This window comes from Urocampus carinirostris, chromosome 1 (genome assembly GCF_059441175.1).
Source record: "Urocampus carinirostris isolate Australia breed hairy pipefish chromosome 1, RoL_Ucar_1.0, whole genome shotgun sequence".
NCBI lineage: Eukaryota > Metazoa > Chordata > Actinopteri > Syngnathiformes > Syngnathidae > Urocampus > Urocampus carinirostris.
Genome location: NC_142349.1, coordinates 14022501 through 14039414, shown reverse-complemented (window position 1 = coordinate 14039414; position 16914 = coordinate 14022501). Strand labels below are relative to the sequence as shown.

General features: G+C 38.7%; 1 protein-coding gene across 1 annotated transcript in view; it reads right to left on the bottom strand.

Annotated features, from left to right (window-relative positions):
* LOC148373628 (collagen alpha-1(XI) chain-like) overlaps positions 1-16914 on the bottom strand; it is a 94654-nt gene that overhangs the window by 57595 nt on the left and 20145 nt on the right. The window contains exon 5 of the mRNA XM_088327490.1: positions 1406-1534. Coding sequence (XP_088183616.1) covers positions 1406-1534 — 129 coding nt within the window. The remainder of the gene's footprint in view (positions 1-1405; positions 1535-16914) is intronic.

Below are 16914 nucleotides of genomic sequence, written 5' to 3'. Positions count from 1 at the left end.
AGCTATAACATTGACAGTGAATAAACTACACCAAGCTGACTCTTTCTTGCCTCCACCAGAGTCAACTTGATGATGATGAAGCAACATTTTCCAGCCACTTCTTCCACACTCCAACCCTAGCGGCATTGAGAGAGAGAGAGAGAGAGAGAGAGAGAGAGAGAGAGAGAGAGAGAGAGAGAGAGAGAGAGAGAGAGAGAGAGAGAGAGAGAGAGAGAGAGAAAGTTTCCAGGTTTTCGGGAGAATTGCTGCATAGGGGGAATGGAAAAGTTGGATTTGGACTCGTGCGGCCTGCTGAAATCGTTAGAGATATCAATCACGGGGATGGAGTCGGGCTTGGCGGCGGGTTAAAAAAAAAAGAATTTTCCACCGTTAGCTCATCAGTTATTTGGTCAAACACTTGACGGAAAAATGTCAGCTGAGAGAAGCGGTTCCCACAAACATTTACTAAAAGCCTTTGAAGTCCTATGGAGCCTATTTAGTCCCTTCGGATGCTCCCTGCTTTATTGAAAGACAGTAGACATATTGCGACTCTCCAAAGAAAAAATGTCAATTGTAATATTAAAAATCTATAAAGAAACAAATGAGTTTATGTCTATATTGTAACCTAAAAATATATCGTAAAATATGAAGGGTAAGGGACAATATAGTGTTGGATAACTTACAGTTGGGCCAAAATGGCTGTTGAACCTCCTAGGGCAATCATTAAAAGTAGTTGATACTGTAGTAGCTATTAGTGATGACATAAACAAAGGAAGGAAAATACATCAAAATATTACTTGTAATTTAACAAAGGAAACTGTATAGAGAGATAGATGGATATAGATAGCAATAGAAAGAAATAGAGATAGAAAGATAGAGAGAGAGGAGGGTGGAGAGAGAGAGATTTTGATTGATAAAGAGATTGAGAAATAGAGATATAGAGATATATTATTAGAAAGAGTTATAGAGAGAAATAATGATACAGTAGCTATACAGATAGAGAGAAAGAGGAGAGAGAGAGAGAGAGAGATAGTGATAGATAGAGAGAGAGTGATAGTGATAGATAAAGAGCTAGAGATAGAGAAATAGAGAGACCGACCGACAGACAGACGGACGGAGATAGGGATAGAGAAATAGAGAGACCGACCGACCGACCGACCCACAGACAGACAGACAGACAGACAGATAGACAGACAGACAGACAGACAGACAGACAGACAGACAGACAGACTGACAGACAGACAGACAGACAGACAGACAGACAGACAGACAGACAGACAGACAGACAGATAGACAGACAGACAGACAGACAGACAGACAGACAGACAGACAGACAGACAGACAGACAGACAGACAGAAAATGCTGCAATGGATAGATAAGCTAATAAGTTTTGATGCAATTCCTTTAGCCTTTTTTTCTACTGACCTCTTCCTCAGGTTCTTGTGCCTGGGGGGTGTCCTGATGGTTGGGGGTTTCACAGTCGGGGCTGTAGTGTTCACAGTAGTCATAGGCGGCTCTAGGGTCTGCCACAATCAGAAGCTGCTGGATGTCACCCTGGACCATGGCAAAGAAAAAAAAAATATTAGTTTAAATATTTTTAGACTTCTTTTTATTGAACACAACACAGCCATCATTAAAGGAGACAGTAAAATCTCACAGATGTGACGGAAAAGAATAGACCATAACCCTTCTGATACAAAAGGTTATTAATCAAGGTTTGAGGCAAATCTGCAACCTATATAGTATCTGCGGCGAAAGAGGCTGCCAATCCCCCTGCACAGCAGATAAATAACCAAGGTCTGTAGTTGTCGTAGGACGTCTGGTTTTCATGAGCTTTTGGAAAAGGAAATTACATCTGCACCGCTAACCCTGCCGTCAGCCAACACTCTTCACTCTAAGGCAAGTTGAAGAATGTGACTACTTACTGCCAATCAACAAATATAATTTGTTCGAAAATATTTACCTTAAATCGTATTTTACAGTTCATTTTTGACAATGTTTTTGTAATATTTTGACAGAGCAGGAACCATGGTGGGTTGCATAAACATGGGCCGAATGCCTTATTACAGGGGTCGGGAACCTTTTTGACTCAAAGAGCCATAAAAGCAAAAAATATTAATTTTATTTTGGGAAAGAGCCACGCCATATATTATGAGACAAATTTACAAAATTGCTAAACCCGCACCCCAGACAAAAGCTTAGTCTTCAGCACATTTATTTTTGATGATTTGATAAAAATTATGAAAAGAGAATAATGCCAGAGCCCCTGTCCCAAAATCAACAAACATACCACTTTAAACTTGTCTCTTTCTTGCAATTACTCAAGATCCTTTTGACCCTTTTTTTCATATATATTGGTTTCAAAACCAGATGCAAGCAGTTATTGTGTAAAAACGTCACAACATTCTGCAAATAGGGAGCCTGATGAGCTCACTTTTGGCGCAGACAGCGTAGGGCGAGAGATGGGAGGGAGTGCTTGGACTTTTTGCATAGCTCCACCCATCCCTCCCACTCACCCAATCAAATGACTAAGTTCTCTTCCGGTGTTTTGGCGTATTTACAGTTCTGTGGATTCATCATAAGGTATCTGAACACTGAACACAGATTATATAGTGAACTTTTATATAAAGGATTCTTTAGCGTTGTACAGCCAAAACGAGTTCCCCCCCCTTTTTTTTGTGTGACACCTTGACTGTAAATTGTAGTGAAAAACGTGCCCTATATATACTGCAAAGTAATGTCATGTTGTTTAGCTTTGGTTTGGCTTTGTTTGTATCAGAATAGGATAGGCAACTCAAGTTTTAAACAAGATGGAGAAATTTTGCATGCAATCAAATTTGTCTCTGAGCCACAGATACTCATAGAAAGAGCCATATATGGCTCGCGAGCCATAGGTTCCCGACCCCTGCCTCATTATAAAGCTTGTGGAGACATTTCCTAGCCAGTTAGCATAAAAAAATTTCAGTATGCATTTAGGGAAATATACAGGTGAGCTTTTTCTTTCTTAAGTGTCGAGGGTAATTATTGTTAACCACAAATACCACATTAATTTCGGTAGTTGGGATGCAAGCTAAAAAATGGGATGTTACAGAGTCTACACATAAACATTCAAGTAATGGATTCCTTGTGCGCACAAGCAGTTGACCTCATCCGGGATATTTTAATCCCTCAAAACATGGTGGGGCTTGTAGTACAGGGACAAAAGATACATGCAAACTCCAGTTTTTTTGCTAAAAACCCTCTTATATATTGATGGATTTGTCCAGGACATTCACAGTTTATGTTCTGCTCGGTGGGTGAAAATGCTGCAATCTATCTATAGTGGACGCCACAGTTGTATCCATCTACATACAGTGTAAATCTTTGCTTTTGGCAAGCCACGTACGAGCACAATTTGTAAGCACACGGGACGCAGCAACGGAGTTTACTTGGAGTTAATTTGGAGCACAAAAGAAATAAGCACAGTACTTCATTGAATTTGGTGGGACACGTGAGTGAAATCATCATTTGATGTCAAAAGTTAAATGCAGAATCGTCTATTTTCGTCATGACGTCGCTCTCGCTTCGCCTTTTTAATCGGAATACTTGCAAACGGAATACGGGGTTATTCGTTCATCTTTTGGCATGTCAACAATTCATTAACATAGCTCCAAAAATCCGATTTCCGATCCATTCGGACTATTCCCTGCATACAAACATAGTTAGCGTTGGTATGAACGATGCAGTCTGAACTAAGATGCAAAAACAATTCCAGCAGCTTGATGCTTATTTGTTAGTCCAGTCTTTGCTGTTGTTAGTTCACATGAACTTTTTGATATCCAGTGCACATCTTCAGTTCTCAGCTAATCTGTGTGGTCGGGTGTTTACCTTAAAATGTTGGCGCTACGGGAAAATTCGCAAGATTTAATGATAGAGGAAACAACATTCGCTTTGTGTTTAATTTAAAAGAGCTATAATCCAGCTAAAGTAAAGAGTAACTCAAGACCAACCATTTTACTGAGAAGCTATAAAAACTATGTCTACTAATTCCAACTACATGTAGCGGTTAATATTTTGACATCTCCGTGCATTTGTTGAGAGTTTGAAATGTGGACACAACTAGTTCAGTGGTGCCAACTTCAGATTAATACTAGGATCCACACAATTAATCTGTTTGTCTTCCAATTGGGCTTTAAGTGAGTTAATATGTCACTTCTAGAATAGAAAATCATCACTGGGACCACCCAAAGGCTTCTAACGTTCCTCGAGTGTAGCATTGGCTCCCTGTTAGCTTATGATTTAAGGTTCTGTTGGTAGTATACAAAATCAGGCATGGACTTGCTCCCTCATTTCTTTCAGGTTTAATTTCCCCCTATGTTCTGGTCCAGAGCCTTCGCTCTGAAAATGCTGGTCTACTAGTGATCCCAAGAGCCAAGAAGAGAACCGCAGGTTCAAGAGGGTTCTCCAGTCAGGCCCCCGTGTGGTTTAATGCTTAAAGAAGGTCATTAAGCATGCAGGTATAATTTGCATGTTGAGATAACACAGCATATCTGTCATTAAATTTAAATACCGTTGAGTAGCATACAAGCGCACTGACATAAATACTCATCAGTGCACGATGATGACTTATTATTACCTATACAATAATCATTTCTTTGAGGCTGAGGATTTAAACGCCATCGTGAACAACAGTCCAGCCAAGGACAGAGTCAAGATCTCCTGGTTGATTGCTGTTGACTTGGGGTAACTTACATGAATCATCAAACAGTAATTGATTTGTCCCCTTGTCATTGAGTGTGTGTATTAAAAAGAAAAAATGGCCAGATTATTACTTTTCTAATGTCCTGTGTTTAATCACATGACTGAAGACAAAGAACAGAATGAATACAGTGTTGGCTGTATAAAGGTGAATTTTGCCCATGTATAATTAACTGAATAACTCAAGCTATAAAATCTAGATATCTGTACATACAGGTATATAGAATACAAATGTTTTCCTAGAGGTGGGTATTTGTTTCTAAGGAAAATGTGTAATATTTGACCCCAAAAAATTGCTGTATTGTGTTCCAAAGCAGGAGGAAGAATACAGACTACGGAAACTTAAAGGGACCAAAAAGTCTTTTTTCCTCCTTTTTTTAGCTCAGTTTTTCAGAATGTTTTGGGCTTTTGGGGTAATCATAGCAGCAAGATGAAAGAAAATTATGTCAGCACCCTCTTGGTGAGTCTTATTTTATGTAAAATAAATACAAAATTATTGACCTACGAGCACTTAAAATGCACATTTATATAATATTTCATGTATTTTGGCATTATTCAAATCAATATTGTTCTTTTTCAATGTTTTTTTACATCACTTTTCTTCTATTGCGGTAACAAAAATAATCCCTTTAAAGATTGATTTCTCTTTTTATATTTAATTATTTTCATAAATTATCATTGAAAAAAATATTTATTTTCAAAATAGAATGTTTTGTTGTTTTATGACTCAGGAAGGACAATAATTTGTTATACTTGTGAAAATAATCTAAAAAATGTTGTAAAACTTGCCTGTTGAGTTTGAAAAACTAAAAAAAAGGTGACATATTTTAAAATAGGCACTTGAAAATCAATCCGCTTAGCTTTTTTATTTTTAAACATTGATTTTTCTTCCCCCTCACATTCACTGTCTCTCTCCTATGACATCATTTTGGCCCCCTGACACCAATCAGCGGCCACATATGTCAAGCGGAGGGGGTGACACGCCATTCAGTTATTTCTCCTCCCCTGCAACTGGCTCGTTTTATTTCATATTGTCTTTACAATTGCATTTACACAAGCAGGACTATGGGATTGGAACGACACGCACTGATGGAATTTGGAAAAACACTCACACACATAGACACATACTCACACAAAGACAACAATTAGCTGAGGGAAGTGTGCCTAACACTCTCCAGATTCCCAGTTTGACTGTGTCTCTTACTAGCAGAGGCAAAGACTGCAGAAGTCTACTGTATGAGAACAACGCAGGGAGTTGCATTGCATAGTTTCATGAAATAAGATGGATTTTAAATTGCTACTGCCATGTGTGGTCAGAAAATGGAATTTCAAATTCGCTTATACAAATATACACTTCACAGAAAAGCACTGATTGCCTTCAGGGGCCGAAGCGATGCCAAAGGAGAGAGACAGAGACAGTGAGGGAAAAAAATGACATCTGCAGATATGTGGCAGGATATTCAAACACAAATCTAGTCTGAAAGGATATTTGCCACAGGACTGCGAGCGAACACAGTTCAAAGGTATTACAAAAGCTAGGAATGATTAAGGATACTATTTTGTATACATGTTTCCTCTTTCAAATAAACAAGCAACTTGGGCAAAGTTGTTGGGGCCATAATTTGGTGAAATCTGTGGGTACTGTAACAAAGAATTGCATCAATCAAGGTGTTGGTTGCAATAGAAGATTAGATTCAGCTGCTTGGAATGTTCAGTGGTCGGGATCTGCAGTGCCCAATTTGGCCGCCAGATGGCATTACATACCCGATGAAAGCAAATGTTTATGAATTTTGTTGATATTTGTTGATGGTACCTTGAAACAAAACCTAGCTAAAGACACTTGCTGAGGCCTAAAGTACAAGTGTGAACATTTTCATGATAATTGGTTCTGCCATTGCGTAGCCAATAAATCACATACAAACACACACACACACACACACACACACACACACACACACACACACACACACACACACACACACACACACACACACACACACACAGACACACACACACACACACACACACACACACACACACACACACACACACACACACACACACACACACACACACACACATAAATCGAAATTCATAAAGTAGTTTCAATAGACAAGCAAAATGCCCCGGCTGTGCCGGGCTTGGCTTTGCTCGGCTTTGCATTGCCAGGCATTCTACTTGAGCGAGGTTGTTGGGGCCATGGTCTGTGAATTTGAGAGAGCTACAAGAAGCCACTAGGAAGTGCCAAAAAGCAGTATGACTGCATGCAACTCCAAAGCCCCCTTGTAAACAAAAGCAAATGTTTATCGATTTTGTTGGTATTTATTAAGGGGTAATGACACACCATCATGCTAAATACACTCCCAAAGGCCTGAAGTACTACTGTGTAAATATTTACGAAAATCAGTTGAGCCGTTTCGGAGCCCATTAACAAAATGTAAATACACACATACACGCGCACTCACGCAAATCGGGATTTACATAAAAATCTCGATTAGATAACTATAAATCGCTGGGTTATATATGCCCTTATTGTTGCATTTGTTGGGGTCTGCCTCTTCCACCAGAGGGTCCCTAATGGCTTTAAAATTGGGACAGCTGTGCTTAATCAACACATAACTGACCCTAACTACCCCAAACTTTCATGAGGACATTTTGGACAGTCTGTGGTCAGGTCATCATCCATTTTTCCACCATCATTATGACTATCACCTTTTCCAATTGCATCCAGCTTTGTGAGGTTTGTTTTTTGTCTTCACATTCAGACAGTTTCATTAGTTTTTTTTAACCATTTGTTTATTACTTTGATGAAGATTTCCATTGAATAAGATTTGAGCACATTGCCTTCCTTCCTGCTTCCCTGCCATTGGGTTTACTGCAAATCACAACAACATTTATAGCAGCAATTTACCGAACCTATACTTTCAAATGTCTGTTAATGGCAACTAAAATACAGCTAATACCAATATTACAAGTGCCTATTCCTTAAAAAAGGTGGGTATCTGCACCGATACCTGATAGTGACACTTGCCCAACATGAACAATTGTAAAAATATTTTTTGTAGAATGGTATAATGTGCATCTTTAAAAGGAGATTGTGTACTATTTGACCAATAGATGTTGCTGTATTGTGTCATGCAACCGAGAGATAAAAGCACAAAGAAGAATGCAGAATCGTCTATTGGAGGCTCAACGTGACCCAAAAGCACAACTTGCTTTTTCATTTTTTGCCTTGTCTTTTGTGAGTTTTTGTTATGTCCTGGGGGTTGTGTCGTGTTCTGTGCTTCTCTTTGATTTTATGCAGTTAATAATACACTCTGTCCCTTGAAAGGTACATTTTGTAATATTTGACCACAAGATGGCACTGCATTTGGTTAATGCGATCGAAATCCAGTGCCAAATGAGCACAGCGTAGCAGCAAACTAGCAAACAAACATAGCGGTAACTACTAAATATGTATTCTGTTATGTAAAAGAAATGAACAATTCTCGACCTTTAATTATATTTTTTACTGAATGACGTTTTTTTGTACCACTAGGAGGCACTAAATATTTCACACTCTTCCTTTTAAGTCCAGTACCATTTACATGCAAAAACAAAGCACTTCCTACACTTTTTCTCCAGGTAAATGGAAGTCATAAGGACTAAATGGTAATAAATACGTATCGCTACCCTGAGTTCATATTCATCTAAATCAGGGGTCTGCAACATGGTGCCCCTGGGTACCATGGTGCTCCCAAGGGGAAGCTGGGGTGCCTGCAGACCTGTTCTGAAAATAGCCCAACAGTGTTGAGTCATTGTGATTTTCCATTAAAATTCAAGTCATGCTTATTTGTATAGCCCATAATCATAAGAAGTCTCATAGGGCTGTACAGACGACTGACTGTTTTTTTTTAATAGGTAACTGACTCTATATAACGCTACTTTCAATAATTAACCTGGTAATAACATTGTAAAACATGATAATAACATGGTGAGTTGTTTTAGAAATGCATAACACAATGGGTGTCCCTGGCAGTAATTAGTAACAAAAAATCTCTCTCAGGTTGAAAATGTTGGAGACCCCTGATCTATGTCGATTTGAGGCTAAACTCATAGAAGAAAAGAATAGTCGGTCAATAGGTCATCGGATTTGTTTGGAGGATTTCAAATATATTTGACGCGCGTGTTTCATGTATTCAAGATACTGACAAAGTAAGTGAAACCCAACACACATGTCACATACAAAAACTAAATGCAACTTTCAGTCTTTAGCTTTTATGTTGAATTAACTCTTTTAACTTAGATTTAACAGGTTTCATTTTTGGTTCTCATTTAACCAAATTATTTTCTTCCTTCATAATAATTTTAATTAAGTATTCAAGCCTTCCTCCTAATGTAATCAAGAAGGTGGTACAATAAGCGAAGAGCACAACAAAGTCAAATTTTACATGTGACTCAGCAACATCTGTAATAAATATATAAAAAGGCAAAAAATGTGGGCTCATAGAGGCTTCATAATTGGTAGACCTGCTGGGTGAGGATATGAGTCTACCAGCTGTGGAATGTGAGCATGCTGATCATTACTCCAGCTTCTACTTGTACTTCCAAGATTCCTGGATCTGCCGCACAGCACTAAATTATGATAGTTGAGTTTTCCGTCATAAAAGAAGAAAGTGATGAGTTGAATTTAGCATGAAAGCTTAAAGATTTTAGTCAGGCATGAAGGAGTTTTGACTTACTGTTAGGGACCATTTGTTGAATTCACGTTGGCTTGAAGGTCAAAAAGGTTAGTTTTATGACAGTTAACATGGTTGAGATTCGGCTCAACTAAATAGTATAATAGTTTAGTATAATAAAAACACTATAAGGTTGAATTTTGCAAGTATTTTTGAGGGGGTTGGGGTATTGTATTGTTTTTTGGCTTTCTCATCCCAATTTCGTTTAGTATGATCCTATGATCAATTAAAAATTTTTTTTTTATTTTTATAAAAAACTATACGGTTTACGTGAAGGCTAAAAATTGCCAAGTTAACAACAAAATAATATGGACTAGCAGAGAAATTATATTGAATTTTAATGAAAGGAGTCAAATCATTCTACTGTACCGGTATATTGTTTAGCATGAATTCTCAAAAGTATTAAAAAATATTCTTAAACAAGGAACAGAATTTGCAGTGTTCCTCCTTAATGATTACACAAATGTCTTGCAAAATATTTCTCGTGCCAGGGGACTCAACACATTTCATCTAAAAGTTGACCCATCTGGCTTGTTTGCTTTAGAGCTGAGAAATCATTGACAGAAAGCAACTCTTTCAAAAAGGCAAATCCGATTTACGCAACATGAGTCCAAAACAGACAGCAATTTTAGTAAACAGGGATTGCTTATTGCTATTTTTTTTTGCTTGATATGATGTTGCTCTGGTTGTTCCCCGTTAGCATCAGAGATACCAAGGGCTTTCCTGTTTTGTCTGCTCTAGGTTGGCACTCGTTGGCTGCTCACCGTGTGTTTTTTATACAGCTAGCCTGGTGATAGCGTTGTTTTTTTCCGTGTCCTTTGGTTTATTCCTGGCTGGTTTTGAGTTTATTGCCGCATTTGTTAATGGTTCCCAGTTTTTCTGGGTGTTCATCACATGTTTCTTGATCAGCTAGCCTGGCGCTAGCGCCAGTTTTGCCGTGTCCCTTGATTTATTCTCCAGTGACCTCACATTAACCAGCTCAGTAGCCTAGATGGTAAGGCGCCCGCTTTGAGACTGGGAGGTCGGTGGTTCGCGCCCCGGCCGAGTCATTCCTAAGACTTAAAAAGTGGTCGGCGGCGCCATCTGTTGGCTGCGGCTGCATCGGCTCGCTACAACGGGTCAGGTGCAATCGACATTTCGTTCTGTGTACATTGTTACACAGAATGACAATACAAGGAAATTATTATTATTATTATTATTATTATTTAACGCCGTAGCCATTGCCGCTTTTCATTGTCGGTTTCCACTTATGCTTGATGCTCATCACATGTTTCTTTGAACAGCTACTCTGTGTGAGCACCAGTTTTGCTAGGTCTCTTCTCAGCCGGCTTCGAGTTTATCACCGTAGCCGTTGACACTTTTCGTTATTGGTTCCTAGTAAGCCTGGCTGCTTACTGTGTGTTTTTTGATCGGCTAGCCTGGAGTCAGCGCCGGTTTATTCCTGGCCCGGCCTCTCGTTTTAGTACTGTAGCCATTGCCGATTTTCGTTGTTGGTTCAAAGCTAGGCCGGCTGCTTACTTAAAGTATTCGATCGGCTAGCTTAGTGTTATAATCAATTTTACTTTGGGTTCTTCCCGGCTGGCTTCGAGTCTATCACTGTTGCCGTTGCTGCTTTTTGTTGTTGGTTCCCAGTTAGCCTGGCTAATCACCGTGTGTTTTTTGGTCAACCAGCCTCACATTTTTCCGCTGAGGCTGGAGCTGCTAGTTGATTTGTCCCGGTTGTCCTCACATTTTGCATGTTTAAGAATTCAGGAATACCTTTGAAAAATAGTCAGTCCAGGTTCGTGGAAAGGTTGAATCCACATCATCCCTCTGCCATTAGCCAGTAGGCCCACTTCATCCCTTTTCATCACCAGCCAATCGGTGTTGAGAAAACAAAATAAAAATACAAGGAAAAAAAAGCTTTTGTTTGGTTTTATCTAGCTGAACATCCACTATTGACACCAACAACTTCTCATAATCTTCATCTGTGCTAAACCAATAAAGTTAAGATAAATAGTGGTTTAGTGAACATTTTAGAGAATGTTGTAAGACAGAGGAGCTGCTTATTAAATAAAGAGAATAAAGGATCATGTTTGGTTGAGCAAGAGAGATAAAATGGTCAGCATAATTGAGGGTAATTTCTAAATAGCGAAAGAATAAAGGGCTGACTCTATAATTAATGTCATTAGACAATCTTTAAAAATAAAGAGCCTTTCTGTAGTTGTACTTATACAGTGGCAACTTCTCTTTACACTCATGCAACCATTTAGAGTGTTAACACGTTTTTAAGGCTTGTGCTAGTAAATAAAGTTTTACAACGTTCACCTACAGTATTTGAGGCTGTCACAGATGGATTCATTTTCCTATGACTGAGTTTGTATTTTCTGAACATAAACATATGCAGCTTTTTAGCACAGCTGGATACATTTTAAGGGTGTCAAGAGGGACTGACTGTTGTAGCATCACGACAAAATATCATGTCAAAAACCATATGATTTGTATTATGTGAACATTTGCTACAGTAAAAACAATACAACAACAGGACATTTGTAATCATACATCAAGCAGGAAGCAATTATAACTCAGGATAACACTCGTTTCAATGTCTTCATAGGCCTTCTAAATAACAAAAACAAAAAACATCCACTTCTTGAATTAAGTAGAAGGCCGAATGTATTGCAGGATTGCCAGGAAGGTAACAGCCAGGAATGCACTTTCACAATAGGAAAAAAAGCAAGGTCACAAGATTATCACATATTATTTGTATTGCTGATCTGACAGAAAGCGAAGCAAAATATGTTGATCCTTCCATCCATTCATCTATTACGTGCACTGCTTATCCTCAGTAGGGTCATGGGGGTGCTGAAGTCCCTCCCAGCTTTCTTTGTTACCAGCTAGTCGCAGCAAAATATGTTGAGTAAAACATAAATACTAAACATGGTGGGATAAAGGCCTGGTCACACAGCCTTTTACGGGCGTATCGAGGCTGAATCACGGCCAGAAATTTCTGCCCGTGAAGCAGACGCGGTGCAAAATTGGCTAAACCCGCTATTTACCCGTGGTACAGACGCCGGCGACTGGTCCATGTCCTTATCGCGGGTAAGCGCGGCTGCATCGCGTTTGACCGTGCTTACACGCAGTACACACGCTAATGCACGTGATAACACCGCGATACAGGCGCAGAACAAACGTGCTATGACCGTGCTCCACCCGCGATTACCCGCTAACCACGTCTTGGCCGCGGCCGTAGCACATCCTAGCACGTTCGTACCGCGTCTTTACCTCGTGTGTACCACGTGTGCCGCCCGCGGTTACCCGTGGTCTAAAGTTTTGAGCAGCGCAAAACTTTTTCGCGCGGCCAACCGCGTGTGAATTTCTTACCGCGTGTAAAGCACGGCTGTATCTAGTCTGTATCGCGATCTCAAAAGCGTCCAACAGCGTCTGCTTCACGGGCAGGAATTTCTGGCCGTGATTCAGCCTCAATACGCCCGTGAAAGGCTGTGTGACCGGGCCTTGAACTATTGAATTTAGCTTAGCATAGAGCAGGCATCTCCAACTTAGTTTACTTGGGGCCCCGAGCTAGTGTCTGGCTAAGGTTGGGCCACATTGGGTTTTCCACAGAAACATTAAAACAAAAACATTCACTGTTCTCAAATATATTTTTAAAAACATATCACACAAAAAAGTATATTTAAAAAAAATGTATGAACAACTAATGTGAAAATAAATCAATGAATCAGTTATAAAATAATCCATAATCCGTAAGGGCTGCACTTAAAAGGACAGTGTGTAATATTCATTGCCTCTTAGTGGCAAAAATATATGAACATGTAAATGTACATTTTTTAAAAGGGTGCTAACATATTTGTCCGGCACCTTGCGAAAAACCCAAAACCTCCAAAAGGCTGGGGTAAAAATTGAGAATCAAACAGTATCTATTGGCGATTTTGAGTCCCCGTAGTTTGTATCGTAGCTCGTGTTCTTCAGCACTCATTTTTGTTTGCACAACACACGAAAATTAAATACAGTGACATCCAGTGGTCAAACAATACACAAAGTCCTTTTAACTCTAGAAAAAACAAGGTAGAACGGTGGAAGTTGAATAAATGCTTATTTTAATTTTGCATCATGGCCGGTCAAAGTTAAATTGGCAAACCATGAATTCATATGGAGATTTGCATGGATAGGTTAGTGTGAAAGGTGACTAGAGCTTAGTATATCTTAAAACGTATCTTCTTTGGGACTCAGATGCTCACATGGATGTACAGATTCCAATTTTAAGCAAACCTTAGCATGTGTGTAAGTTTTGATAACAAATAATTACTTGTATTGATCTAATAATAAATGTACGGAAACATTAAACACATATAAAAATGGGTTGAATTCAGGTATGTGAAACAGATAAGACAATTGTAGTTAGGCTAGTGCAAAGGCACAAAGATTAAGATGGTGGTATTAGTTTAAAGGTGCTGTCCGTAATTTGTAAATTTGTTACTCTTTGTCGCCATTTCCAGGATTAAAGTCATGATCGCAGCTCAAGTATCAATGAACACCACCTTTAAAGAGTTCAGACTGGAACCATTTTTATTACTTTTTTCAAAATTGAGTTTAAGTTTAGTATTTCCAAGCCTTGGGGGGATAGGTTCCCGCCCCGAAACTGGGAGGTTGCTGTTTCAAGCCTCGGCCGGATCATCCCTTAGACATACAACATTGGTACCCATTGCCTCCCTGCTTGGCGCTCGGCATTAGGGTTTGGAATTGTGGGGTTCAGTCACCTAATGACTCGAAACAAGATGTTGCAACTGGTTTAACTGAGCTTATTCTTAAGGGCAACAATTAAAACAAAAAATGTTGCTACATTATCAGGTGAAATTGAGTTTCACACAATAAGATTATTGGACTACCTTGGCATGACGTGGTTTAAAAATGTGTTTTAAAAAATATCTCTTGGTGAAAGTGTTTTTGTTCACTCGCTTCCCTTTCAACTCCCAACAAGCCACCGTAATTACTGTACAATCTTCATTGTGGCTTCTAGTCTGGTGTTCTTTCTCTTATAAAAAACAAATGTCAACCGCAGCTTTTATGACCCCATGCTATATTTTCTTATCAATGCTGTCACAACATCTAACCATGACTGCTTCACTTCAGCCAGCATTCTAAAATCACTCATAAAAGCCTTGAGCGCCATCATCACATTTTCCACCAAGGTCACAAACTAGGGATTTGCAAAATCCAAATGATGCCAGGGAATGCAATAAGCTAAAAATAATTTAAAGCAAGTTTAACTTACTTTAAAATCTAAAAAATGGGAGCTTTGTCTATTAACTGATAAAGTAGAGTTTAACCAAGCTTTAAGAAATCATTGGGTGTGGTTCAACGGATAAAAATGCTGAGGCCTATCAGAACTATCAGTGTATTCACCTCCTCCAAGTCAGATTCCTTACTTGGTTAGTCTGCGCCTTTTTCTATTTTATTCATTGTGTGCGTCTGTATATTAGGTGTTTTGGGTTGTCGGGTGGGGAAAAATTAGGGGATTTTATTATTGATCATATATAGTACTTTGAGAGTGATAATTTAGTGCTCGAAAAGTGCTTTACAAAAACATTGTATCCGATTTATTATTAAGGTAAGAATTTAATATAAATTTGCTTGTCTGTAAAAGAACTGGGTTTCGCTGGTTGGGAAATGGACAAGATCTGCCTTTTTGTGAAGGATATGTGTTGATCTTTGCTGAAACAATTGTGGTACAAAAGATAAAGAAGTTGGATTAACCAACATAAATCACAAAGATAAATATGGTACCTTATGGTAATGTTTAAAACATCTGTATTGCACTTAGTAATCCAGTAACATGCTTGCTAGCTCTGTTATCTGTGCTATCTTAACAAGAAGGTTAAATGAGTTATGTTGGCATGGAGGCCTAGCATTATTGTACAACCCCAAGCAAAAAGTATGGAAGTATCACTCCTGGTCAACTACTCACTCCGACATTTTATTCTGTAGAACAAAGTCAGATGAAAAGCATGAAAAAATACTAACACAGCTTGAAAGTGCAACTCCTTGGCATTCAGAAACACTAAAAGAAATGGATAAAAACTTTGTTGTGGTCAGTAATATTTTATAGGCAAACCTCAGGGAAAAAAACATGAAATCGCTTCATTCTGAAGAAAAAATATGGAATCAGTACATTTTGATTAGAAAATAAGGACACCCACAGTCAATTTCCTTTCCTTAATTAGGCATCTTGCTTAGATCAAGTCTACTCGTGAGGTTATAACAACTAGGAGGGCTCCTTGACTAAGTAGATTGGGAAGAATCGAGATATTTCTTAAGACCAAAGACAAGATCTACAAACTTCTTGAAGAAAGTAACTCTACTCGTAAGGCTGCCAAAGATGTGGGCTGTTCACAGTCAACTGTATCAAATATTTGGACCAAATATGAACAGCATGGGGAGGTTGTTAAAGTCAAGCGTACTAGTAGGCCAAGGAATACATGGAGAACTACACATCCAGTCAATCTCATGGCCTGCAAATAGCCTCAGATCTCAACCCAATTGAAAATGCGTGAAGCAAAGATTATCTGGCAACTGCAATCAACAAGAGTTGGAACCAGATCAATCAAGAATACGGCACCAAGTCCATGCCTCAGATACTGCAAGCTGCCATAAAAGCCAAAGGTGGTGCAACTGAATACTAGTGATATGTTTTGATTGTTATTTCTTTGTCTGTTTTTCATGATTCCATATCTTTTTCCTCACAATGGAGTGATTCCATACTTTTTCCCTGTGCTTGGTCCATAAAGGTAGCATTTACTGACCACCACAAAGTTTTTTATTCATTTATTTGAGTGTTTCTGAATGCCAAGGAGTTGCACTTTTAAAATACGTTATTATTTTTTCATGCTTTTTATCCGAGTTTGTTCTACATAATAAAATGTCGGAGTGAGTACTTGTCCAAGACTGACAATTTTATACCTTTTGCTAGGGGTTGTAGGAGAATTCTGGTTACCACAAAGATAAGGAGAATGTTGAGATCAGCTATTTAGGTTTGTATTGAAATGTCATGAAGAAATGATTAATACACATTTGTCAATTCCAAGTTCACCCATTGAAGACTCATTTGGTTCAGAATAAAGGTTGGAAGAGTGGACAATGAATTAGCATGGCATGTTTAGTTATGGACTGAGTGTTTAGTTTAGCTTGGCATGAGTAGCACAAAGACCACTAAGGTTGGGTTTATTTTGGAAAAATAGCATACATGAAGATAAAAAACAATATCCGAGCCAAAACCATCAAATCCCGATCAACTTTACAATCAAATCAATTCTGTTCCCTTAATAGATTATACTCATCTTGAACTTCCTACTGTGAGAATGCGCAAACAGCAATAGAAGGTTTTCGTGTACTAAACCATACTGGATGCAGTCAACATACACGGTTTGATGTTCTCATGGCTGTACACTCTTATATTATTGGCTGTTTATATGAAAGTGGAAG